At 37.1% G+C, this 27,319-nt stretch overlaps 2 protein-coding genes across 11 annotated transcripts in view; one reads left to right on the forward strand and one right to left on the reverse strand.

The window, feature by feature from the left end:
- Window positions 1–12,596, reverse strand: TRIP13 (thyroid hormone receptor interactor 13). 5 transcript variants are annotated; one of them, XM_086843466.1, is made up of 14 exons: window positions 12,397–12,596; window positions 11,949–12,051; window positions 10,246–10,411; window positions 9,784–9,913; window positions 8,514–8,569; window positions 6,730–6,820; window positions 5,400–5,472; window positions 4,393–4,456; window positions 4,059–4,145; window positions 3,192–3,298; window positions 2,389–2,542; window positions 2,096–2,208; window positions 876–945; window positions 1–309 (listed from the first exon to the last, which is right to left on the reverse strand). In XM_086843466.1, the coding sequence occupies exons 2-14, from the start codon at window positions 12,038–12,040 to the stop codon at window positions 214–216; spliced, it is 1,299 nt and encodes a 432-aa protein (XP_086699592.1). In that variant the 5' UTR covers window positions 12,041–12,051; window positions 12,397–12,596; the 3' UTR covers window positions 1–213. The 5 variants fall into 5 exon arrangements, with proteins under 5 accessions (XP_086699592.1, XP_086699581.1, XP_086699589.1 ...); XM_086843455.1 differs by having other exon boundaries at window positions 12,313–12,596; XM_086843463.1 differs by having other exon boundaries at window positions 12,157–12,454.
- The window catches only part of BRD9 (bromodomain containing 9), a 24,305-nt gene continuing 9,434 nt past the window's right edge, over window positions 12,449–27,319 (forward strand). Inside the window, exons 1-9 of one of the 6 annotated variants that reach the window (XM_086843405.1) lie at window positions 12,449–12,600; window positions 13,513–13,733; window positions 15,296–15,428; window positions 17,072–17,132; window positions 18,054–18,198; window positions 20,106–20,216; window positions 20,971–21,146; window positions 24,130–24,262; window positions 26,317–26,392. In XM_086843405.1, coding sequence (XP_086699531.1) covers window positions 12,528–12,600; window positions 13,513–13,733; window positions 15,296–15,428; window positions 17,072–17,132; window positions 18,054–18,198; window positions 20,106–20,216; window positions 20,971–21,146; window positions 24,130–24,262; window positions 26,317–26,392 — 1,129 coding nt within the window. In that variant the 5' untranslated portion in view covers window positions 12,449–12,527. The remainder of the gene's footprint in view (window positions 12,601–13,512; window positions 13,734–15,295; window positions 15,429–17,071; window positions 17,133–18,053; window positions 18,199–20,105; window positions 20,217–20,970; window positions 21,147–24,129; window positions 24,263–26,316; window positions 26,393–27,319) is intronic. The other 5 variants (XM_086843415.1, XM_086843424.1, XM_086843432.1 and 2 more) reach the window with 5 other exon arrangements.

Here is a 27,319-nt window from a genome sequence, read left to right on the forward strand (position 1 = left end):
AACATTTTACAATCCTTTTATTTACATTTGAAATAAAGGTTTCAAAAAATATACTGTGAACTTCTGTAGTTGCTTATTAATGACTATTTTGAAAATCCAGATGAGGCATTCCAGGTTTTTTAAGATGCTGACATTTTATTTTACAAATGCATAAAAGTAGCACAACTTGTATAAAAAATGTAACAATATAGTGAAGTACAAAACAGTAGACTATCACACGAAGTCTGCAAGATTCTTTTTTTCTTCAAATTGTTTGTCTACTGCAAGGGAAAGGGCCTGAAGAAAAGTTGACATTGTAACACTGGGGGACTGAAAATAAGAGAACATTTTGTTAGACACACCACAGCAACAGGCAGCCATAGTATTTTACAGACAAATCACAGTATTTAAAAGAGAAATATTTGAATTTTATGTTACAAAAATTGCAAAATGCTATAAACCAAACTGCAAGTTTTTTAAAATCAGCTAGCACAGCAAGTCAAAGTAAACCTGTGCAAAGTCTTCAGTCACAATACTGCACATTCACTTAGAAAAAGGTTTTTAACACATTATTATTAATCAAGTGGTAGAGGTTTGGGGTTTTTTTCAGCAAGAAGTTATAAGAGCACCAATATTAATGTTCATTAATTTAATTAAAAGTACAGTGCTCTTGGGCAGGTCAATCCCATCTCTCTTCTTCAATCCCATTCTAAATTATGAACAGCACATAATCGTTTCAGTCTACAAAGCTGCAGAAACAAGTGCAATTTAGATTAAAAGGAAGGTTTGGACCAATCTTTCACTTCAGGAAGCATTCAGATTATCTTCCTGCCTGTCTCAAAAACAACCCAAAATATAATGACCAGAATAAAGTCACTTGAATATAATAAACTTACTTGAATATAAAGTGCATGTGCTAGGAAAGGAAGCTTTCTCAGGACCCGACCACCAAGACCTTCACTTTTTCTATGGTAAAACAGAGACAAGTGCTGCTTAAATGCTAAATATCTACTCTTAAAAGAAGGCCTTTCCTTTTTCCATGTTTCTCCATTAAATTGCTCTGAAAGAACCTCAGATGACAATTCAACAGGCCACTTGCAGCTCTTTTAGCAGGAGCAGGGAGTGAACAGACAAGTCCCGCTTATGGGAGGCTACACAGCACAGCACACAGCAACAGAACAGGTACAGCTGCTGCCTGCCAGTGCTTACATCAGGCCCTTCACATTGTTTGGCTGATCTCATGAATTTGGGAGGATGTCTACCACCACTTTATAGCGTGGTACAGACACAACCACTTTTGGAAAGACTAGGGAAAAAACTGGTTTGAATTCTGGACCTTACGGGTACTGCCTGTCTCCTTCTAACCACCATTTACACAGAGTTTCCTTCACCTCATCCACTTGGTGGATACTTGCATCTTCTCCAAGTGCTACTTTGTGTATGTAAAATATAAACCTCTGTGTCTGGAAAAACTTACTTGCTTTTACTTCACTCCTCACTGGTTAAGACTGCATACTTCAGAAACAGAAAGAAAACACACTTTCCACACTTTTTTTATGAATATTCGTTTTGTTCCATAGGGATCAGTACTTTGGAAAAAAACATTGTTGGATATTGTGAATATAATTTTTATTGTTTCAAGAGCTGTTATGCTGCAGTGAAAGACCATTTGCTCTACCAGGATACTCAGCAAAGTTCAACACTGTCCATTTACACTTCACTCCTTTCCCCCTTGTTTCTGTCCACTTATATCTCCATGCTAAATACTTATCTAGCAGATGACAAGGCATTTCAAGACACTTTCTTAGCAGGACCTAAGGCTCATGCTATTTCTGCTAAAGTGCATTACAATTCTCAACATCCACTGGAACTTAAGGCTAGTCCAGCCAGCAACTTGTCAAGAGGACTTCAAATATTTGAAGCACAAACCAGAAGCAGTACTAGGCCAAGCCAGATCTGAGACTAAGAAATGTCAGCAAATTGCAATCGATTCCCTGAACTTTTTGTCCCCTGAAGGTTTTTGCACCACCCCAACCAGAAAAAAAATGGTTACTTTTACACACCATTCCATAACTCAGTGTATATGTATGAAAAAGGTAGAATTTCAGAATCTTACCTTGAGATTTCTTTTAGTACAAGGCTTAACCTTGACACATTATTTTCTACAAAGCCAATCATCTCAAGCTCTCTGAGTGTCAGAAGCTGCTGTCGAGGATATATTATTTGACACTAGAAACGAGAGTTACACACTGTTGTATGAAAAATAAATGCATTCAAAATTAAATTCTACAGTAAGAGTGGAAATACAGAAAAGGAATGAAATTTATATATTTTTGTTACTTAGGAAGTATGATTAAAATGTAAAATCTACTAAAATATGACATTTACAGTTTTGCTTTCAAGTATTACCTTCATCAGTTCTTCCAGGCAAGAAAGATATATTCTAAATATTGCTGCTATAGATGGAGGTCCAATGTATTGTTTTATGTCAGCCCTGTCTACAAAAGCCATGTCAATTTTCTCCGTAATATTTGAAGTAGTCAGGATAACTACATTGGGATACCTTCAAGACAGAAACAGATTTTTAGGTCACATGTAAAAAATTTATCTCCTTTTGTGACTGGCAAGTTAAGACCTTCCTTCCCATGATTCAAAAAATTTTATGCAATAAGCTGTCACATCATTCCTGTCAATCAGGAATTACACTAAATGATCTGAAGCTCTTGGCCAGGTATCACCAGGCTATTTCAATGCATAGTCTCTTTCCTTCAGCTGCTTCTCAAGTTTCTGTAGTTCCTCTAGTTCTATTTCAGAAGTGATAAATATTAATCATCTAGAACCTACTGGCATAGCTTCTGACATACACCAAAAAAAGATTATGAAAAGAATTGTAAATTTGAACCTTTAATCAACAGGTTTTCCATCTCAATTTTGATGTCTGTTCTCCAAGCAGACATCATGATGATCTGTCCTTTTTTCTCTCCTGGTCTTTAGGGGGAGCATACTGTCTATATATTTGATTGTCCACCCAGGTACATATAAAATATTCTGTTGGATTACTCTTATTTCTTTTCAAAATTAGCATCATTAACAAAGAATAGTTCACTAACTAATCTGGTTTAGTATTCCAAGTAGGAATTGAAATTTAGCAGGAATAGAGGTACTGAAACTGTCAATTACCTTTTGCTGTTGCAATAATATGCAAACAATACCTTTTAATCTGATCTATTTGTGTCAGTACAGCATTGACCACACGAATAGCATCTGAAGGCTCTGTGCCTGCCTTGAAGGCACTGCGGGCTGCTGTGAGGCTTTCCACCTACAAAAACCCAAACAAATCAACCAAAACAACAACAACAAAATCACCAAACACTAAAAAACCCAAAAAGATAGCACTTTTGGAGTCCTGGCAGCAACAGGTAACCCATGCAATGCACCTTTAGATTCCTGTGCCTACTACCTAAAACTTCTTCAAAATCTTTTTTTAGGTAGGAATTTCCAGGTAGAAAGAAAGGCATGTCAAGGAAGCAAAGTGAAGTGAGGGAAATTCCTGTTTAGACAGCAGAAGAGAGGCTGATTTTCATTTTAAATTTTGGAGATGGAGGAATGGGACATACCACCAGAATAATGAATAGGATGAATTTAGGTTGAGCTTCTCTACAAGAACTCCAATATGACAAGCTAATAAGGTACATACTTACTAAGTTGCTTTTGTATGCAAGTTTGAAGAAAATCTTATGACAATAAACTGAAACATTTTAAAATTTTTAGAGATTTAATGCAAATAATACAGATCTGGGCTACTTTGAAGTTCAAAACAATATTCCACTTGTAAACATATAGCAGCAAGGGAAATTCCACCAAGAAAGGTTTCAAATAATTTTCAGCTGGATTTTGCCTGCTAAGTCATAGTGAGTTCCTTCCAAACTTCTCAAATCTGCATCAGCCAAGACTAAAGTTCACTCATCTAGCTTAAAAAATAGCATAAATGTGCTTTTATTCTTCTTTGTGAATGAGCACTATTGCAGCTCCTTCCTTTCTGCTGTATTTTATGTAAAACAATGCTATTGGAATCATACCTCATCAATCAGTACAAATACAAGAGCATCTCTGTCATCAACTAACTCTTGGATCTTCTGGAACATCTTGGTTACAAGCTTGCCACTCTAAGAAAGACAAGATATGTACAATAGTTAACATATGCATATGTTAACTATTTCCTTATCATATTTAAAGATGTAAATGCCTGGGTTTTAGAACAACTTTCTAATAAAACTTCTCTTTAAGCATTCTCAAACACATTAATTATTCTGAGCAGTCTCTGGTGAGCATACTTAAGAAACAAGCTCAACAGAATAATTAGTGTAATTTCTAAAATACAAAGTTTATTTTATTAGGTATATCAATACATACCTCAGAAAACCATTTAGAGAAAAGGCTATGGCTGTTTATCTCAATTAACTGTCCATATCTATACCTAAAATATGAAAATAAAAAGAAGTATCAGCTCCATTCTAAATAAAAATCAGTGATATTATTTACTTCTATAAGTTTCATTCCTGACATTTTGACCCTGGAATTCTGTGAATTAGTACTTTAAATTACTTACCTTTCAAAATAGAATATATATTTTATGGGTTACTTTTGTTGCTGGAACTTCTCATGTTGCTGAAAATGTCACTAGAATTCTGTATATTAAACTGCTATTAGAATTTCTTCATTAGAAGAGGGTAAGGAACTCTTACCATGATAATTGCCTCATTCCTCTCTTCATGTAAGATTTTCTTCAGTATAGCAAGAACTGACAAAGTATATCAACCACACATTATAGAGCCTGTGATTTTCATACATTCAGTTTGGGTTAGAGTCAGATCATGCCAATAATTACACATTACTTATGCTAAACCTTGTGTTTTATGTAACATCCATTTTTTAATATAAATTTGTTAAGTTATATACATTTTTTAAGTTATATCAACTTTTAGGCTTTATCTTATTACCTGTCTGATATACAAACTGATCTCTGCAGAAAACCGAAGTACAAAAGAAATCAGTTTAAAAAATCACTACCTATTAAAACCAGGCTCTATCAAACATGAAGATACAAAACCCAAAATATTCCTCGATCCTTTGTCCTTTAATATTCACTGACATACAAAGTGAGCAAAAATCACTGTACTGCCACTGGAATGTCTTTTACACACCTGGGCACAAATAATTACACATTTTACAAGGCCTTAAAATATTCTAATCAGTCTAGCAGATCAATTTTATTGCTAGCTTGGTGCACTACAAAAAAAGAACATACATTAGCATTAGGTACAAGTTACTTAAAATCAAATATGAAATACATGTGGGCTAGTGAAAAATAACAACTAATTATAATAAGCTAAAGTGAAAAATTTCAAAAAAATTATCACCTGTATGACAGTCGAATTGTCAGTTTCTGAGCCAATGCTTTACAGAGAGAAGTTTTCCCAGTTCCAGGAGGGCCTGGTTTGAAATCAGATGCATACATTACACATAGTCTGCATTAGATTCTTAATGACGTCTAAGATTTTTAGCTACTCTATTTCATTACAGCACTAATTGTACAGTAAAAACACAGCAGGTAATGATCCTGCACACCAGAGTATTTTGAGGAAATTGCTTACTTGACTACAATCCTGGAGCTAATGTTTGATTTTATACGCTTTTCAATTATTAGTATAATTAGTGTAACATTTTGTATGTAGACACTGTAAAGTTGAAACACTCAACAGCCACAGAAGTAAAGTGTATCACCCCTGCAGGGCTAATGCTCATCAGCATTCTCCACTTTGCATCTTCCTGAAATACACTCTTCTAACATAGAAAACAGAAACATATCATGATCAGTTTGGTCAGCTGTCCACTTTCCCAGAAATTTCTTCCTTGGGGCAACCCAGATCATCTTGGGAACCATACTCTGGGACAAACTTCTTGGATCTGGCTTAATACCCCATGGAAGAGCCACAAAGACTCCAAAGAGGCAAGTACAAGCACAGTCACCAGAGTATGAGTCTGAAATAGTCTTTCAAACAAAAACATTCTGAAGCTTCTAAATTGACTGTTGTACCTTAAGTACAATCAACAAATATTTCCACTATGACCATTTATTTTTGAACACCAGCCTTGATGACAAAATCAATACAATATGTGCTTTATAAGGAAACAGATTTAGTTGATGCTAATCTCAATATAAAATAATATTTGTGGTATAACCTCCACAGTAAGATAAGACTGACTGAAGATTTCAGCTTCGCTGAAATAACAGTAACTAAACTAGCAAGAGTTTGCAACAGAACACAGTGTCAACAGCACAACACAGATTGTTTTCCCAGTTTCCCAGAAGATTTTATAAAGCTATAACTAATAAAATATTTAGTACTGCAGTAGAAGTTTAACTAATATATGCTTCCTAACATCTTCAATATCTGCATTATCTTTGTTCTTTATGTAAAAATGCAACAACATCACTTAAAAGTTAAAACTAAGAAATCCGTAGTTGCCACTGCACTATAAATTTCAGAATTTAAATTCATGCAAAACATAGTATATGTGAACATTGATTTGACTCTGACATTACAATTCATCCAAATTTGTACTGTTGAGGTGCTGCTTTTGTATCACCTCATTTCACTACACAGGACTGCAGTACAAATCTTTCCAGAAGGAAAGTATAAACAGATGGCCAATGAATCTACTTGGTTTAAAACAGATCATTTTTACCATGCAGCAAAACAACTCTGTTCCATGATATCAGGTTGCTGTCAACATTTTTGTCAGAAAATAATAATGTTGTCGTCACATAATCGAGTAACTAAATGAAGAGGACAAATAGACAGAAATTAGAAACATAACAAATACAACTACAAATAGAATCAATCTCTAATGACGCCTCTATTGTGTACTCATAATAATAACAACAAAAAAGAGCTCATGTCTTCTAGTCTAGGCAATTTTATTTCTGTAAAAGATGGGAATTACTTTCTGTCCTGCCTTCGAGAATAAGAATAGCATGTAGTTGGCACAAATGGAGTTCCAGAACTCTTAAATGAATAAATTAAATACTTCAAAGAAGGGAAATTGATTTCATTTTTCATTGTCACACGTACTCTGTGTCTATAAAACACAAGCTGCATGAGCACAGAGTCAAAGACTTAAACTATGGGTCCTGTTTATATGTTGTCCAGGTACACATTTGTTTAGTTTGTTGTAGTCAGCTCACCAAACAAAGCATTTCCTGTCACATTTACTGCCCTTTTACTTAAGCATTTATATCAGCTGCTGCCAGGGATTTGTAGATTAATTTAGTCTTCCAAATAAGGGAAAGTTGTATTTTCTGGAATGCTTGCTTTGAAAAATGCTGCAGTTTCATTTTAGAATTATCTAGCATTAGGAAGTAGAGAACTCTTTCAGTAAAATCAATATGAACTTCAGGTGTGAATCTATAATGACTTTTACCTGATAACACCTGATACCAAATTATCTTCTGTTGCTCTTACCTGTAACGAGCTTTTGATCCCTATGTATTGATGGGACAATACAATGGTGCTCCTGCATATTTCATGCTGGAGATGGAGTAATCACACAACAGCAAAAACAACTGAACTTAATCCACATATTTTTCAAAATTCTATCAACACTCTGCTACTTTGAAAATTCACAGCAACCATTTCAGAGCCCATAGAACCTAACCAAGCTCAGGCATTTCCATGGTTTAAAGAATGAAGATTTATCACAATTTTACAGCAGTAGTTCTAGTTTTAGCCATTAAAAGCAACCATGTCTTTCTGCCTATATACACTTACACTCAACAGTGATCAGCTTGCTGTTATTGAGAACACCAGCAAATCTAATTAAATAGTTTTGTCATTTCACAGATGACTTTGAAAGCTGTTCCATAAATTAGATAAATGTGGATATTAATTAATTGATATTTACCTTTTAAATTAAGAAGTACAATCACCGGAATGTTTTGCTTTTCTGTATTTGGTTGTAAAGACTTAAGTGAGAATACTGTATCTATAGTATTACAAATAACCTAATGAATTAATTATTTGTGTCCAAGAACTTCAGTTAGAAGCTGAATAGAACTATTTGTGGGTTTTATTTGCATCACAATTACTAAATTTCAGATTACAGTATTACTGTTCCACAAGCTCTAGCAGTTATCAACAACCTCTGATGAAAGCAGAGGATCTTCAAGCTAGAAAATGACCCCATGGAAGTGTTTTGCTTCTTTCCAATGTCTTGCCAGCATTCAAGTGGCAGGACACTCAACCCTGGTCAAATAATTGAATATGTATTTGGATGAACAGTAACAGTGCTGGCTGATATTACTGCCAAGCCCATTAACTGTTTAGCTGCTGCCAGAAACAGAGTTAGAATCACATTCCCTTCTGCCCAGCCTACACCTATATGTCCACAGGATGCAGCAAACTTCAAACAGGCTTAATTTCAGATCTTACTTCTCCTCAAGCAATCTTAATTGCTACCCATTTCCAACTTACGTTTGATTTTACTTCAGTGTCATAGATAAGACTTTCCCAAAGGCCATGGAATTCAGCTGCAAAAGCAATGTATGATATACCTGTTCAGGATAAATCAATCTGGAAACTCGTAACTCATCATTGCAGCATAAAACAGTTTTCAAATTATGCTCAACTAGAATGAAGAATTAAGAATAGATATATGAAAGCAAGCAAAGCATCTGTGGGGAAAGAGAAAGTTATTTCTGTCAAAATTCAAACACCACTTTCTAACGGACAAGTAGTTTCCCAGCTTCTATTTCCCCCAATAACTGTGATGAGAAATTAATGTTAATTTCTTAACATGAATTGAAAAATATCATTCCTTCCATCCTTAGTAGAGGATGAACTTACATTTCACCAAGGGAGCAATGAAAACTTGTGGTAGGAGGAGGGTTCTAAGGCAAATTTAATTTTATCATTCAAGTTAGCTTTTTTTTTTTTTTAACATCAAGATGTAAGGACCAAAAAAACCACGTAGCTGAATAATGTATAAAAAACTAAAGCTGCCATCTGAGTATCAGTCATTCCTAGCTGTTGGCTTCTAACTTTCAGCAAAGAAAAGCAAAAAAGACCAAACAACTATAGAGCACAAAATCATGGCAATAACGTCAATGTATCAGATCTAATTCTTCCTGAAAACTAATGTAACGGATAGTTAGGCACTTCACAACATGGAAAGAGTAGGAAATGTTTCAAAATTATAGTCTCTCTGAGCTAAAGCTCACACCTGTGGTCTCCTTCTAGGCAGAGAATCCAACTTCCCCGAACACAAGACAGTAACAGGCAGGTCTGGCTATATCAAGCCTTATTTTTCCTCTCCCGAAGACAAGGACTACATCTCTTTACTTTGTCTGCTTCATGTATAAGAGCAGTACTGTCTTGGGGACTGGAAGCCAGCAGTGGGCTCCAGAAAATGAATATTTAAAGTGATGAGTTTCTTGTGGGTCTTCAAGTTAAATAAAACTTGGAATGCAACCACCAGTGTTAAAAAATTGCATGCTTCTGATTATGACTATATAGTTTAGACCATAAGACCACACATCCACAAGTATTACAGAAATATATGATGTATTTTGGAATCACCTGCAGTAGTTCAGTCAAAACTACAAAGGAAAAAGCCCAAACACGTTTTTTTCTATAGACAAACAATAAATACAAATAATACCTTTAACAGGTAACTATAAACACTTTTAGCCTTTGCAGTATTTTCTTTATTGCTCTAGAGCTTCCAGAAATGTCATGCAGGTACCTGCTGGCAGCACCCAGTGGTGAGCTGCAGTGATATCCTCATTCTCTTCCTCCAGGTTTTCAGAGGTCGGTCCTTCTTCATTCAGATGAAAAATATGAAGACAAAGACTGCTCATGCTCAGGTCAATAGGCTAGAATGAACATAAAAAGATTACTTATGTGTCATATTTCTCATTCAAAACAAGCTGAACAAAGCTGAAAAGAAAGCTACAGTTCTCAGCTGGCATGTATCTCTGAACCCTAGTACCTCTGTTTCAGACCTTACTAAGCAGTAAAAAAAAAATTCAGCCACTTTCTCCTAGTTATACTAGTCAGCCTAAGAAGAGATACTACATCATCCTGTAGACCTTGTCTTGATTATGTCCTTAGGGTACCAGCAGTCTACCTACAACTAGTTCAGGGGCTGAACATAAACAGAGCTGCACATTCTTGACCAGGAATACCTGTCTGTCCTCAGGAATACCTGTCTGTCCTTCAGTTTCAGCTCCGTATCCACAATCGACACAGACTGCACGTTGTTGTTAAGGAAAGCGTCGTCAAACTCTGTCCACTTGTAATCACCAAACACGATGTTGTGTCTGTTCAACAGCTTTAAGACACTCATCCTAATATCTTCTTTCTTGGCCACACTAACAAGAAAGAAACACCATTACTTTATGGCATTGACATTCATAAGGAAATCTGAATTAAGTGTTGGAATGCGTTATTTCATACGTGAGGCCTTCATGGAAAACAGCTTCCATTTCACACACACCAAAAAACCCAACCAGCAAAAAAAACCCCAATCCTAAAATAACAACCAACACAAAAAAAAAATCAAACCCACTCAAACCTCCTCCAACATTCTACAGGAAAAAAGAACCTGTCAGATTCAGTCTGTCTGCAAAAGCAACAAGCTTGATAGTTGCTTTTAATTTGTGCATTAAAAGACATCATAATTGGCTCTGTTTGAGATCCTGTCAGGGGATACTGAATGAGACAACTAGAAGACTTCAAGAATGGAAAGCAGTTATGTAATCTGTGGTTTAGCAGGAAACCCAGAGACTCAGAGCCAAGCTACAGACTGAATTTAGTAAGCTTAGCTTGGAAGCTTCATTGTACTTTCAGAACAGCTGAAATGCCAGGATGGGGACATAAGGAGAATTCCAGAAAAGACAAAAACTACGGGAAAAAGAATAGCATTTGAAGATTTAACTTAATTTTGCAATTTTAATCATCTCTAACCAGTGCAAATTCTCAGTTCTCTGTTAAGCCAAGCAAAAATACCACAATGGATATTTCACACCTCAATTTTCCTAACACCTCAAACATGCTCTCCCATATCCTCCAGATATCCAGAGTGGTAAGATAAGAACCGGATAAATGGACAAGGAGGGTTGGACTGTCCAGCTCAGAGGGCTATGATTAGTACAAAGATTAAGCAGAGTTGTCAGTAACTTGGGAGGGGAAAGGCAGTGTGGTGCTGTTAGCATTGAGACCAGCACTGTTTTTGCATCCTTGACAATGAGACAGAACATAACTGCATCAACTTTATGGATAACACCAAAGCAGGGAGAACTGTCAGTATTCTGGAGGGCAGGGCTGCTGTTCAGAGGGACCTCTGCAGGTTGGCAATACGGCTTGACTGGAAGCTTTTGATGTTCAGCAAAGGTAAACATGAAATCTTAGCTCCCCATCCACTGCCCAGATAAGAGAACAGATCAGAGGCCAACTGGATGACACGCAGTTTTGCAGAAAAGGGCCCACAGGTACTGGTGGACAAGTTGGCAATAGGTCAGCAGTGTGCCCCGTTACAAATGAGGACAACCTTATTTGAGGCTGTGCTACCAAGACTGCAGATGTTAGGGAAAGCAGATGTTTCCATCCGCTGACTTTGTAAGACCACATCTGGAGTACTGTGGCAGTTGTGAGCACCGAAACAAAAGAGACAAGGATAAACTGGGGCAAACCCAAAACGCGGCCAACAACTCGATTATGAGACTGGATGACATGACCCACAGGGTGAAACTGAGAGAAGTGTATTTGTTCAATCTTAGGAAGACACAGGTGAGGAAGCTCCCGGGAGAGCACAGAGAAGGCAGAGCTGGGTCCTGCGGGCTCTTGCAGGCGCGTACAACGAGGCCAAAACAGGCGCAAGTGGCAGCAAGCAAAGCTCGGATCAGAGACCTGCTCGGCTTCTGGACAACTTCCACGTGGATCTGAACGCTGTCACACACGTTTGGGAGCGCTTGCTTCAAATCTCCAGCGGCGTCATCCATCTCTCTCGCTCCTAGGGGAAAAGCGATACCAAAGAGAAGCGACTTCCAGCAGCTGCTACACACCCACGGCACGGACGGCCCTTTCCCGGTGCCCCGTCCGGGTGCACGCCGCCCACCGCAAAAGCCGGGTCCGTGATCGGGACCAGGATCGGGATCGGCACTTCCCTCCCTCAGGAGATGGCGACGGCAGCCTCGGGACACGCCGCGAGCGCAGTCTCGCGTACGGACGGGCGGGCGCCGCTCCCGCCGCAGCGCTGGGGACAGGGAACCACCTCAGGCAGGCACGGCCTCGGGAGCGACGCGCCGGAGCGACGGCAATTGCGAGCGCGGGCGAGCCTGAGGCACCGGGCACTCACCGCGGCAGCCGCTGTTTGTAAAGGGCGCGCTGGGCGAGGCAGGGCCGGCCCCTCACCCGGATCTTCCTCCGCGGCAGGCGGGAGGGTCCGCCCTCCCCAGCGCTTCCGGCGGGGCCGGCTGCGGCTCCGCCATGGGCAAGAAGCACAAGAAGCACAAAGCCGAGAAAGCAGAATGGCGCTCGACCTCCGCCACCTCCTACAGCGGTAAGGGCAAGGGGGGCCCTTTTGTAGCCGGGATGCGCCCGCCCCTTCCCCCGGCTGCCGGCGGGGCCCGGCGTCCCTGCGCGGGCTGGGGGCCTGGGCAGAGACCCTGCTCCGAGCGCCGGAGCTGCCGGCGGTGGGGGCGGCCCGAGGAACGCGGGGCGGGCCGTGGGGTGTGAGCCCGAGCGTCTCCCTGCTTCCCACGGCTGCTCCTGAGGGGAGCCGGTCACTGCGGTGCTTGAGTGATGCTTAATTTCACCTTGCTCCGCAAGGACCTTGCGATGTTTTCAGGGGAGGCCCAAGAGCCGGTTTCTTATGTTTTGGGAGGTTTGTGAGGCATCACAACGTAAGACGTGCAGCACCACTGTATGTTAGCTTGGATTTGTTAGTCTTAGCTATTGTTTTTCTTTCCGAACGTATTGTGTATATTTTTGATTTGCAGCGAATTCTTATAAATAATAGTTCTAGGAGAAGCTTTGTAGCTGGGGTTGTTTAGCCTGGAGAAGGGGAGGCTCAGGGGAGAACTTACTGCTCTGCAGCTGCCTGAAAGGAGGGTGTAGCCAGGTGGGGATCTGTCTCTTCTCCCAGGCCACTAGTGACAGGACGAGAGGACATGGCCTCAAGCTGCGCTAGGGGAACTTCGGGTTGGATATTGAGAAAGAATTTATTTACACAAAGGATGATTATGTATTAGAATGAGCTGCCCAGGGCAGTGGTGGAGTTACTGTCCCTGGAGGTGCTTAGGAAAAGACTGAATGTGGCACTTAGTGCCATTGTCTAGTTGACCTGGGAGTGTTTGGTCGTAGATTGGACTCAATCTCAGCGGTCATTCCTGACCTAGTTAACACTGATTCAGTAATTGCTCTGTGCTATTAGCACCCTGTGTATTTATTTTTATTTTTTCTTTTAATTTAGATTATGTGGACAAGCCTCTGGAAAAACCCTTAAAGCTGGTTCTTAAGGTTGGAGGCAGTGAAGTCACTGAACTTTCTGGGTCAGGGCATGATTCTAGTTACTATGATGATAGATCAGATCATGAGCGAGAACGGCATAAAGAAAAGAAGAAAAAGAAGAAGAAAAAGTCAGAGAAGGATAAAGAAAAGCATCTAGATGATGAGGAAAGAAGAAAGAGAAAGGTAAGCTGTGTTATTTAGAATTCAGACACACCAGCCTTCATGCTTGCTTGTCAGGTCTAAAATCTGGTGCAGAACTTCGTTTAAACCACTGTTGCAAGAAGCTTATTGTTTTGGAGGTAGCACTTCAGATGTGTGGAAGACCCTTGTGTGTGAGTTGGTGTACTGCCATTTAAAGTCATTTAAAACTGATCATTCTGTGAACACAGTGAAAGCTTCCTTCTTATAGCTCTTTATTTTCCTTATTTATTTGTCTTGAATGAATGTTTCTGTTTTTCAGTAGGATGTTTTGTATTTTAGTCAGGTCACAAACATGTTTTGCTACCATTTTACGGAGGGCGTTTCCAGCTTTTCAAATAAATCCAGGCTGCGTTTATCTTTTTGAGGTGTGCGAAGTTACTGGACACTGAAGTTGTTACTGCTGGGTACTGTGTTACATTACTTGGTTGGCTCTTGGAATAACCTGTGTGCTAGGCTTTGTGGCTTTGTTAGGAGCAGGTTATGTTGAACGCTGGGGAGTTTAATCAAAAGCAGCAGTAAGACATTGACAGCACAGTTACTTATACAATTTAATAGTATTTCTTTTGTGTTGTAATGGTTCTCTGACCTTCCTGCTTTTTTAATTCTTTCCTGTCATGTAGTTTTACTATTCTTATGTGACAGTTTTTTTGGTGCTACTTTGCCTGTGTTTTTGGCTAACAGCTATCAATTCCAAGCAATACAAGCCTAACAAAAAATTAACTGGAAGTGACAGATCTCATAGGATCATTCAGAAGTTCTTGAATACAGCACAGATAGTGCACAATTTTCTTAGTACAGATGTTTCAGTCTGCGACTAGAAATGTAGCAAAACTAGCTGCCCTTCTTACAACATTTTGCAGTATCAGTTGCCTTTACTGAGTTGTGGGGTGTTGGTTGTTTGGATGTTTTTTCCCAGAACTTCATTATTAATACATTAAAAATATGCAAGCAGATAGCTAAATAACAAAACCATAGTCTAAGGAAGGTTGATGAAAACGTGCTTTTCTGTGCAAATGTGGATTAATAATTGCAGGATTTCAGGAGTGGCTTAAGCGTGCCTTTGCTTTGAAATCCAGAAAGATCATTAATTGCCATCACTGTTTCTTTTATTGGCTGAGTTGTCACATGTTTTGCTCATTTCTGTTTAATGTGACAAACAATAAAAATACATTGATGAGAATGGAGCCACAGATTGATCATTACTCAATAGTAAATGAACTTTCCTTGCTCTCTGGTGTAGCTTATTGTCATGAAGTTTTACATATCAACAGCTTCAGAATTTGTCTTTTCAATAAACATGCAGGAACGATAGAACAATACTGTATTAAATAGAAGGTAGCAAATGATGAACAGTTCAGCTTTAATTGGAGAAGAAAATTGAAAAAGTAAAAGTCAAAATATATGCAGTATTGTTTGAACTATATTATGACTTGGATATTGAATGAATATTCCAAATTAAAAGCATCACTGTTGCTTATATTTTGATGTGTGGGATTGCACATTCCAAGTAGGTCCCTCTAAAATATTTCTCTGTGCTGTCCTAGGAAGAGAAAAAGAGGAAAAGGGAGAAGGAGCAGTGTGACACTGAAGGAGAAACTGATGACTTTGATCCTGGGAAAAAGGTGGAGGTTGAGCCTCCTCCAGATCGTCCTATCAGAGCATGCAGAACTCAGCCAGGTGAGCAGTGTGAAAGTTTAAATGATTTTGGTTCTTTTTAAAAGCACACAAAACAAAGCTTTTTTTTTTGAAGGTATCAAAACGTAAAATTTTCATGAAGATTTACTGAAATGCAAGGACTTTACTTTTTCCAACATTCAGAACTTTCTGCTATCTGAAAAGTCAATATTCCTCTTGGTGCTTCCATGTTTTAGTAGGTTTGTTTTCAGGTGACTGATGTTGCCATCTGTCTCTGGCTTCTGTTCCTTGGCAGAATAAACTTCATTATAAAAGCTCCTCTAATTCCCTCTCCTTAGTGTTTACACAACAGTGATCAGAATGTCTGAAATTAAGTTTCACTTAGTTCAAGGGCAAAAACTCTTGTGGAGACTTCTTAGGTGTTGTTTTGATCTTTTTCTTTGTTTTCTAATCTATATGGAGTTTTAGTATCTCTATTCTCATGGAAAGGAAGTTGTGATAGTATATCACAACTGTAAACACCACACACCACTCGTTTTCCATTTACAAATCTTTAATTCTTATCAGCAGCCAAAATATTTGTCAGTTGTGTGTGGCAACTTCTGCATGTTTAATCCTTTCAGATTTTGGCAGTCTTTTTCTATCTGTAGCTATTGCTTGTTAATTAAAACTCAGCATTACTCAGTGAAAACCTTTACTTTAGAGAACTTTCAATTACATCAAGATCTCAGTTACAGAGAAGCCTGAAAATGGATGGTATCTTTAGGAATTTTGTGAGTCTTGTCTTTGGACTACTGTCCTTTGACTGGTCAAGTAATCCCAAGGAATTTTATAATTGTGACCACACATTAAGTTGAGGAATGGTGGCCATAGGTGTCAAAGTAACTGAAATTTTCAGGTCAGAGTTTTATGTCTCTGAGTAGTCAGGAGCCTTAAAAACTGACAAGATAAAAACCATTCCTGTATTCTCTTTCCATCTGGTTGTAAAATGGCATTGGAAAGCATATAAATTACGTGACCCATTCTGGTTAAGAAAGGAAATATGTTTCCTCTATTGTGATGAAGAGTTGGATTTTCAATTCTTGATGTTTCTTTAATGTTTCAAACTTTACTAAAGCAAGTCTCTCTGAAGCAACAAGTAATAAACACGTAGTGTCTCTTGTGTGATCTGTACAGGAAGTGAAATTGTAATTATTACCTTTCTTGCCAGCAAATCTGCATCTGTTTGTCACTCTGTGATTGAAAAGTTTAGAGAAATGCATGTGTTTTATGATGAAGAAACCATTAAAATTGCACAGCAAACTTGTTGTAAGAATGTGGATTTCCCAACTGCAGTATTTGAGCAAGCAGGTTTCACTTTTTCTGAAAAAATGTATAATGTAATTATTTTAATCTTATTAATATATATTCTTAGGGCTACTAAACTTAGCACTACATCTGACTTAATGGGTACAAGGTTTTGATATGATAAAAAAGCTCAGGAAATAAAAAAAGAAGAAAAAGGTACTGTGTGGTTAGAAATCTGATGTGCTTCTGCTTTGAAATCCATGTCACATTCAGCTTCAGATCAGTACAAGCTGTACTTGTAGTAAGATTTTTCTCTCTGATACTTACATTTTTAAATAAACAAATATACACATATGCTGTTTCATTGCACTTATCTGTGTTTTCATCTCAAAATGCAGCTGAAAATGAGAGCACACCGATCCAGCAATTACTGGAACACTTCCTTCGCCAGCTTCAAAGGTAGTAAACGTTATTCTGTCTTCAGCTGTGTTGGCCATGTCTGATGCATATTTATATTTGTTACTTGGCAACTTCTTACCCTGGTTTTCTGTGTGAAAGTAGTGCCTAGAAACTGACTGCAATCTATTTGTTAACTTTTGCAACCATGTCAGACCTGGTAGTTTTTAAAGATAAGTTGAGGAAAATTATTACCAGCTTTGCAATTCTAGCATTGGGCAGGGAAATAAGTGTTTTGGGCAGAGGATACATTGCTATTATAAATATATTAAATATTAATGACTTAGTTTAGGTATTAAAAGCCAGTTATAACTCTACAGTATTTTAAAATATAACTGTTTTAGTTAAATTTTGTTTTATTCAGTGTCCACTATCAGATACAAAGCAAATTTAGAACTGGTTACTTGGTAATCTTCTGAATTTGGAGAGACTTTTTATTGTTTTCTTAAACCTGCACCTAATGTTCATAAAAAAACATTCCTTTTTTATTTTGTAGCAATAAGCTAAATTTGGAACTAATTTAAAAAAATTAAACATTGTATTTGTTTTTGAGGACCTTATGAACAGAGACATTTTTTTCCTCAATGTAGCCAAAAGACTGAGTTGGACTGTAGAGACATAGAAAACATACAAGCATTAATTAAGAAATACAAGGACTAGCTTGAATTGATCATTTGCTCATTGAATTGAATTGAAAGATATTTTTAATGGAAAATTTCAAGAATTGCTTTTTGAATAGAAGTACATATGTGAAATCAAAATGCTCTCCTTTATCAGGAAATTTTTCAAACATGCATCTGTTTTATGAGAATGTTTCTAGTGTTTTTTTGTTTTTTAAGTAGTACTGTTGTCATTAATGTGATACAAAAGCAAGGATCATTTTGTTTGCTTCTGTAAATCTAAATGTATTGTTTTTATTTTTAGGAAAGATCCTCATGGGTTTTTTGCTTTTCCAGTCACGGATGCCATTGCTCCTGGATATTCCATGATAATAAAACACCCTATGGATTTTGGTACGATGAAGGAAAAAATTGCAGCCAATGAATACAAATCAGTCACTGAATTCAAGGTGAATTTATAAAGGTTTAGATATTTCACAACTAGTAAGAAACTGAAGATTGTTTTTAACTGTAGAAGCCTTTCTTTCATTAATTAATGCTCTTTTTTTTTCAGAACTGAGCACTTTTGTATATTAAGTGTTTTACAAATAATCTGTCAGATTCTACTACAGTCTCCTATAAATTACTATGGAAACCAAGAACATCCAAAGTTCTGTGGAATTTATGCTGCTAAACTTCAGCAGGAGTAAGACTATCACAAAGACTTAAGCCATTGAGCTCTTTTTTTGGTCCTTTTTCTTTTTTTATTCTAGACTTTGTTAGATTGATTTAAACGTAATTTGAACCTGTCTGCAAGAAACCTGTGGATATACTGAAGCATTTTGTATATGAGTCAATAACAACTACTTATTTTTTATCTTTAGTTATCCTGTTTTTCATAGAACTTCATTTGAAATTGTCTTCTGTCAGAAACTTAAATGGCAAGTTCATTTGCAACTTAACTTTGATATTAAGTATATTGTTATGGCTGTAATAATTTATTAGCTCCATCATGGTTTTACATGACACAGACAGACAGTAAAGACAGACAGTGCAGTAAAAAATGTATTCATGGTATTACTAGCTCCTGAAGGAAAGGAGTTTTCCTTAAATGATTCATGAAGGTCATGAATTATTAGCAGCCTTTGGAATTGCTTTTTTGTAGACTGGTGTTGATATGATGGTAGCCATGACAAGACAACATTGGCTTATTTCTCAGGGTTAATCTCTTTTTTTGAAAGGTCCAACAAGGTGAGCAAAGAATGGTTTACATTTCTTACAGATGCTTTGACAAAGATTATTATTCTGTTTTGTTAAATATGCTATGGAGATTTATAGGAAATAGTGAAAAAGGATTCATGATAGCTTTGCCATCAGGAGTGCCTTCAGGTCTCCAGATTCTGTTAAGCTGGATTGTGTTATTCAACACCTTAAAAGAGAATTTTGGGTGGGAGCTCTGTGACTGTTAAGTTACAGGCAAGGTTGCAGTATTGAAACTGGTGGATAGAAACCTAAAAAAAAAAGAAAATTGCAGTATTTTTTAGACTGACATTTTTTTTTTCAAAGACTTAGTTTCTACTGGTAGTTGGAGGAGTAATAAAAGTTTGCCAAAAGTCTGCCCATGTTATAGTGAAAAATGAATTAGACTCCCTTTCTAGATACATGAGGTTACACAGAACTACAAAGCCAAAAACTTAATACAAGTTTGCAGGTTTTTAACCTCTGAAACAAGGTCTGCTCAAAAGGTACCTGTCTGATATAACTAGCTGAGGCTAGTCACAAGACAGTAAATAATCTGTCTAAGAGTAGAGTCTGCAAGAACTCTCTCCTGCGTTTAGAAGAGGAGCAATTGCTGCAGCAAACTCATTTGTTTCACTTCAAAAGAAAAGGGTCTACTTCAAAGTGGGCAAGCAAAAGACTGGCTTTTTCTGCAGCGCTTAAAGGGCTATCACTAGAAGTGTAGTTTACATGCACTTCTTTGTCTGCCCAGTTTGCCTCCTCCATGTCACCTTCTTAATTTCTGTCTTCGTGAAAGTCTTGATAATTGGAGGCAGAGGTATTAAATGCTGTAAAAAGTTACCTTGGTGCTTGGTCCAATTTTTGGTCCATTTGGTTAAGGAGATGATGTTATTTCAGGCATTTAGGAAAGAGTGTGTTTTTTATAACCAAAAGCCAGTTCCAAAAGAAATTGAGCAGAAGGTGGAAGGTGAGGAAAAGAGGCTCAAACCTTTGCAATTCTGCTTTCGGCTTGCATTCATGAGCCTGCTGCTAGAACATTAGTGTGTTCTTCAGAGAGCTGCCAAGATGGAGTGGTATCTCCCAGTCATTTAACAAAGGACTTGAAATGTTTACAGTTCTTTTGTTTTATATTTTACAGGCAGATTTTAAACTGATGTGTGATAATGCAATGACTTACAACAGACCAGATACTGTTTACTACAAGCTAGCCAAGAAGATACTGCACACAGGCTTTAAGATGATGAGCAAAGTAAGAGACCTATTAAAAACAAAAAAGCGGAAACTTTGGGGGTTTTTATGTTACCATACTTAAAAGGAACAAAGTAACCGTGGTAAATGTTTCATCCGTCTGTGATGAATTATAGCAGTGCCAGTTAGTGCTGCTGTATTTCAGGGTTTGATGGCATTCTTGTTATAAACCAGTAATTTTTACTTATTTCTTAACCTTATCTGTACCACTGAAGTCTGTAAGAGCTTCTTTTAGTGGAAGCAGTTAAGATCTACATATATCCAGCTCTACTGTAAAATCTTACTTCTGGCTGACACTTCGAAAACAAGACGTCATTTAAGTTTTATTTCTGCATAAACCAGAAAGCACTACTTTTTCAAGGTGCTGGATGTAGAGAAGTTTGCAGAGGTGTCACAAATATATTTACTCAAATACTGTTGTTGGCTTGTCAAATGGAGGTTTATTTGTGAGCTGCTCTGTGTGTGTGTGTGTGTGTGTGTGTGTGTGTGTGTTACCGTGATGGTAAGTTTTGTGTAAAATAGTTGTTTTTGCATATGCAGTTTGTTTGTTTGTTTGTTTCTCTCTTGATAGTTGGGCTGCAGAAATTCTGATGCCATGCTACCATGACCAAATCATGTTGCATCGCCATTGGAAACGAGACATTAAGAACAAAATAAGGCCATGGCCATTCCCATCCCATCCCATCCCATTATCATAGCATCTTGGCTATGAGGGAAAGGTTAAGTCCCTGCCGCTCTGTCCTTTCTGATTCTAGGAACGGCTGTTAGCTTTGAAGCGCAGCATGTCGTTTATGCAGGACATGGATTTTTCTCAGCAGGCAGCACTTCTGGGTGATGAAGATACAGCAGTTGAAGAACCTGTTCCTGAAGTTGTTCCTGTACAAGCAGAGACTACCAAGAAATCCAAAAAGCAAAATAAAGAAGTTATTAGGTAAAGGTCTTAATGGGCATGCTTACTGGCTTGTTGCAGCTTTTGTATTATTACATAGCAGCAAAAAGCTGAGGAAAAAAACTCAGCATTTTCTTTGAGGTCCATAGGATAAATGGACAGTTTTATTGTATTTTACTTACACAACTTGTTTAATAACCTAGTGATTCCTAACTTGAAGCAAACAATTCAAAAGCTCACTGCATATTCTTTCAAACACTTAAAATGAATATCTATAGAAATATTTTCATTCTTCTTTATGTCTGTATTAAATAATGAATGGTTTCTTCTCATAATGGTTTTAGAATGTTATTTTATATTGGATATAGCTACAAATAGCTTTTGCATTTTGTCCCTTTTTTTCCTTTCCTAAAGTAGTCTCATCTAAATGTAAGAGGTTCTTTCCAAGAGGGCAAAGTGGCCCCAGATCAGTGAGTGATTTTATTTAACTTAAACCGTGTCTGGCAGGTTATGAAGGTACAGGGTATTATTTCTGGAGCATATGATAGCATCTCTCCGGTGAAATCTTACTAAGCTCCTTGGTAAAATACATGGGTATTACATTGCTAGTGCAGTTGTAATCCTCTAGCTAATAGGTACCCCCATGTCCCAAATTCATATTTTTATAGCTAAAATCTAATACTAGTATTTTATTTTTTTTTTGAGTCTGAATTTAGTCAATTTATTTTATGGGATTTTAGCAGAAACCATGACACACAAGCAACTTAGGTTGTGCAGTGTTCTTGCATAGGCATCCAAAGATAGACTGTGAATTTAAATTATAGAGCATTGTATCAGCTGGAATTTTCTGGAAAAAATACTGCAACAGAGCATCACTAGTCATGTTGTAAATAATCTGATCATGTAGATATGTTCTGCAGTTTGCTTGGTTTTTTTAAATCTTCAAAGTAAGAAAAGTGAAATATACCTTATTTGATGTTTTTAAAAAGTGAACTTTAGAATTCTCATCAGCCACTTTTCATTTTTTGCACTTTCAGCATTTTTGTAATCCTTAATGCTGACAGAAGAAGTAGTGTTCTAATTTAGGGGTTTTTTGAAATAGAAGACTGCAGCATGTATATTTAAAAATAATGTTTAAACAGTAATTATCTCTGGTGGAAGCTATTCTAATGATAACATGTAGAAACTAACCTGTTGCTGTATCAGAGAATTAAGAAAGTATAATTCTTTTTTTGATGGATTGTGGATAGAAATCAACTGAAAGCACCTCTTTGTAAAGAAGTCTTCAGGAGAAGGTGCTTTGGTTTTTGATTGTATTTTTTCAGAAGACACAATAATTTGGTTTAGGTGGTGTCCAGCATTAATTCTTGCATAAACTCTACCACAGGAGTAACTTTGTTCTTTGTCACAGAGCAAGAAATTGAGACTGCCAAACCATACAGTGTGGCTCTGTCTTTAATATTTACCTTATCATACAGTTCAGGTAGTTAAAAACTACCTTTAATTTTATCCTAGTACCAGTTTCTCAGCAATCAATTGTGGTACAAATCTACTTTTCTGCCCTTCTCAATATTTATGTAACTTTAGTAGCTGGAATGAATTTTTTTTTTCCTAATTAATGTGAAATTTTAAATGCTTGTATTTTTGCATTTGTAGGATTGATACTGTATTTTTTGGTGAACAGTAAGACCTTTAGAGGGGAAAATAAAACCTAGTAGCAGATATTTTTGCCTTCATATTTCATGGTTGCAGACAGAGAAGGAGTTGAATGTTTGCAAAAGTGTTAAAGCAGCTTAGACCTCTATATGGAGGAAGAAGTGACTTGATCACTTAAACATCCTAATGTTTAAATAGTTTTTGAAAACTTTGTTTAGGATGTTGCAATCTTCTGAACATTCTCTCAAAATTCTTGTCCTTTAATTATTCTGTTGTGTGTGATAGAAAAAGTGCCAGTTGTTGAGGAGTTTCCTGCTGTGTACACCCTTTCTGAAAGTTTCAATGACACAAAGTAGTATAACACATTTGTCTCATAATAGTATGATCCTGTGATCTTTTTATTGTCTTTAATAGCAAAACTTACTTGTGTATCGGATCTGAAACTCTATACAGAGAGAAATTCTTAGCTAAGCAAATGGAAGAAGATAACCCAGGAGAGAGAAATGGATTTGGTGTGAGGAGATGCTCTACCCAGTACCTAAGGTGTTTGGCCCTAGTGTCTAATGTCCATATAATGCCCTGAAATACTTTGATGTACAACATTTATTTGATATATAAAATATAATGAAGACTGCCATATTCTATGATATCTTCACACTTCTCGTTATGATACTACCTTTTTCTGATTTTATGTGATAGCTATGATCCTGTTCCATCCTTGGGTATGCTTATTCTCTATGATTTTATTGGTTTGGAACTTTAATGAAAAGGGATCTACTGAAAGATAAATGTTAAATTCTGTAATTTCAATTACAAGCAGTTATGTGATTCAGATTAGGAATGCTAATTGCCAATACTAAAAAGCATAGGAATTAAAGGACTCCGTGTTAGACTGGGACTTGTATCCAACTTCTGTAAGCAGCTGTATGATTTAATCATCATAAATGCAGCCTGTTGGGTTTTTTTGCTCTGATAAGCAACAGTTTCAATCCTGCATTACATAATTCTTTTCCTGCATCTTCCTTTTGGGAATTTTTGAAAATAGCATATTGATGCATGTGGGAGACTAAGGATGCATACAGCATTCACCTTGTATTAATGCCAGTTTTACTCCCAATCTCTGTTTTGTACTTCATTTTATACTTCATCAAGGTACAGAAGCAATTAAATTTTTGAAGTTAAGTAGTTTGGTAGTTTGCAGCTTCTGCTGCAAAACTTCAAAATGTGATGATAATTCCACTTAAATGCTGAAGTAGACTGACACTGGGAGAACAGTGGGACTGATTGTTCTATTAAGCAAAGCCAGAATTCAGCCCTTTGTTTAGTTTTAGCTTTTAATTTCTACAGCTCCTCTTCCTCTCTTTTTTAGCTGCATTTTTGAGCCTGAGGGGAATGCGTGCAGCCTGACAGACAGCACTGCTGAAGAACATGTCCTGGCACTGGTGGAACATGCAGCAGATGAAGCTCGGGATAGGATCAATCGATATCTACCCAACAGCAAGGTCTACTGCACGTGGCAGTTTGCAGTTCTAGTTTGTGCCTGTCTGCTGAATGCTTTGTTTCACCTGAGGAAACAGGCTTTACTGTTAGGCTTTCTGAGACTAGAACATGTGGGATGTATGTTTGTGGATTACCACAGAACAGATACTGCTGTTGTCTATCATTTAGTTTCTACTGAAAGCCACTGTAGGAGGATCCTAAGTGAATCTCAGCTTCTATTGAACATCTTTGGAAATTCACTTGCAGAAAACAGTTAAATGGTACTAAATCTTGAATTTCAGCCCTTAGCATTGAAAGTGATTAAAATAACATTACACACAAATACTGTTACAACCTCAGAAAAAGCAAACTATGGCATAGGTTGAAGGGCTATTAGAATTTCCCTCTCTTCCCCCCCAGTAATTAACATATTTGTAGTGTTAAATTACTGTTTTTAATAAGGAGAGTCTGTAAACTCTTGTAGTTTTGTATTTATAAGTAGTAGCTGTCAGCTGTAGCATGAATATCAAATACAAGGATCTTTTATTGATTAGGTTTAGATAGCAAGTTTGACAGTCCTGAATGTGATTCTGATGTTCCATGTATTTGGGTTTTGTGCTCTTCCAAGGGTTAGAAGGACGAGCTTGGTGGTGCTGTTGGTGCAGTTTTCTCTTAATGATCAGTTTTTTAACTGGGTTTTTTAGCTCTGTGATGATGGTGTTGGATTCTTTCATTTCCTTATGCTAGGATTGGAGTGAATGCTTCAGGCATTCGCTCCACATCTGTACTGAGACACGTTTACTTTCTTTCCCTTGCCTTTTATGGAGAATTATTCCCACCTTTGCTCCCATTTCTCATCTGTCACTCTAGTGGCCACTGCAGCTGAGAAAAGAATCAGGATGTGTCCACATCCTGAATTTTCCACCTCTTTAAGAACTATTGCAAAAGAAACTTTACTTAGAAGCAGACGTGGTGTTATGTTTTCAAGCTAAATTCCATTTCTTGGGCAGTGGTCCTGATCATGGTGTCAGTTTAGGCTCAACTGAATTATTAAATAAAACTGCGAAGAATAGTGGGTGAAGCTGCAATGTATTTCTTTCAAGCTTCTCTGACCTCTGCTTTTACTGTATGCCAGTATTAGATTTGGCCTCCTGTATGGAGAGAGTTTTAAAATTTTTCAGATGGAGAGGGATAAAAAACAAAATAGCAGAGATTTGTTATTGATTTCCTTGGAAGTACTTACTAATATTTTTTTAGGAAGAGAACAGTTTTCATTTTCTCTTTATACTGAGAGGTTACAGTGGGTTTTTTTTCTCAATTGATGTATAGTTGGTTGTTGCTTTCTGGGGCTGCAGGATCATGTCCAGGGAAGCTACAGTTACCAGTGGGACATGGGACTCCAACAAGAGGGACTTTGCCTCCCTGGTGGGGGGCACCTCAGAGTCGGTTTCTGTCTGACATTAGTTTTGCTTGTTGCATCAGATCTGGCTCTGACTCTACAGATCCTGGTGTGCTTTGTTGACTTTCACATCTGCCTTTAGCATTGTGCTTGTCTGCCTCAATAGGTCTGTCACAGCACTTCTTCCTCTTGAAGAAATCAGCAGTGTGTTCATAAAAGTAATTCTAAGTAGAGAAAGTTGTGGGTGTGACATGAGAACAAGCAGTTCAATCTACATTTGAAAATAAACAGTGACTTTGTGAATAGGACTTGCAGTTTTGCTTTTAAAAGGAACATGTATTCTAGACTTTGCAGTCAGAAAGGCTGGCTCCATGCTAATGATAATGGAATTGCGTTTGTCTTGGGTGAGAACTTTAGATCTGATTTAGAAAGATGAATAAGGCGTTGTATATATGATTTATGAACTTCTGCTTCTAAGTCTTCTGTTCTGAAACACTTGCTAAGTGGTGTTAAATAGTTGTGACCCAAGGTTCTCTGTATGAAAAAGGGAATACCAAAGTGCAGTATCTCAATACAGCTAAAAATGCTATTTAAAGTTTCCTGTAAATGGGCAACTCTTTCTTTGAGTGTGAACAGTTTTGAATGATTCCTCCTGTATCTTTCTGGTTCTATTCACAGATTGGTTATCTGAAAAAAAATGGAGATGGAACTTTATTATTTAGTGTAGTAAATTCATCTGATCCAGAAGCAGAAGGTAAAAGCTGTACTCTTTCAAGCAAACATTTCTAGTCTTGCATGTTCTAACACATTTGGAAGTCTTAATTGTAGATACAGATCCTGTGTAGTATAGATAAGTTTTAAAATTGTTTTTAATTTTTAAACATTTTTTTATTATTTTCCTTAATGATTTCCCAAACCATTTCCCCAAACACCACAGAGGTGTTTCTGTTTGCCTTCCTTTTTTTCACTCTTCAGATGCTTTATTTTGCTGATGCTAACAGTGAGAAGATAAAATAATATGTCCTTATAAGCACTTAAACATTGCTACAACTTTATAATGAGCTTGGAAGACAAGCTTTTACTGCATGTACACTGTAGTGTTAATATCTAATGAAAAAAGGTGAATGAAAATCCTGCAATCCTATGTAAATGTGCAGTGCATGGATGCAAATTGAGAATAATCTTTTACCTCTTTTTTACCTAATTTAAATCATTAGCTAAATTTCTGGTTTAAATTTATGAGGTTTTACTCATTTTTTTAGTTTCTTAATCTTCTGGTGTTTTTTTGTTCTGTTGCTGTTATGCTATTTATACTATTTTATGTTTTTCCTTTGCTTTAATTTCGAGCTCAAGATGCATATGTATTGAAAATTTCTAATGAATGAAATGCCATAATGTTTTGGTGCTGAGTGTCATGTTGATTTAGCACTTCCTTCTCTAGCACATTTTGAGATTAGATTTTTTTCACAGCTTTCCTCTTTTTTCACTGATGAATATATGAATGCTTTTGACTAATCACATTGAGAGATTCAAGCCTGCTAAATTATTTGTCATTTGGAAGTGAATTTTTCTGGAAATAAATTGAGCATTTTGGCTGCTACTATGCCTATTACCTATTTCTGAGAAAAAAAAAAAGAAGTGATTTAATGCCTCCAAAACTATGCCACTGAAAATTTAGAGA

Source organism: Cyanistes caeruleus, chromosome 1, assembly GCF_971803275.1.
Source record: "Cyanistes caeruleus chromosome 1, bCyaCae1.hap1.1, whole genome shotgun sequence".
NCBI lineage: Eukaryota > Metazoa > Chordata > Aves > Passeriformes > Paridae > Cyanistes > Cyanistes caeruleus.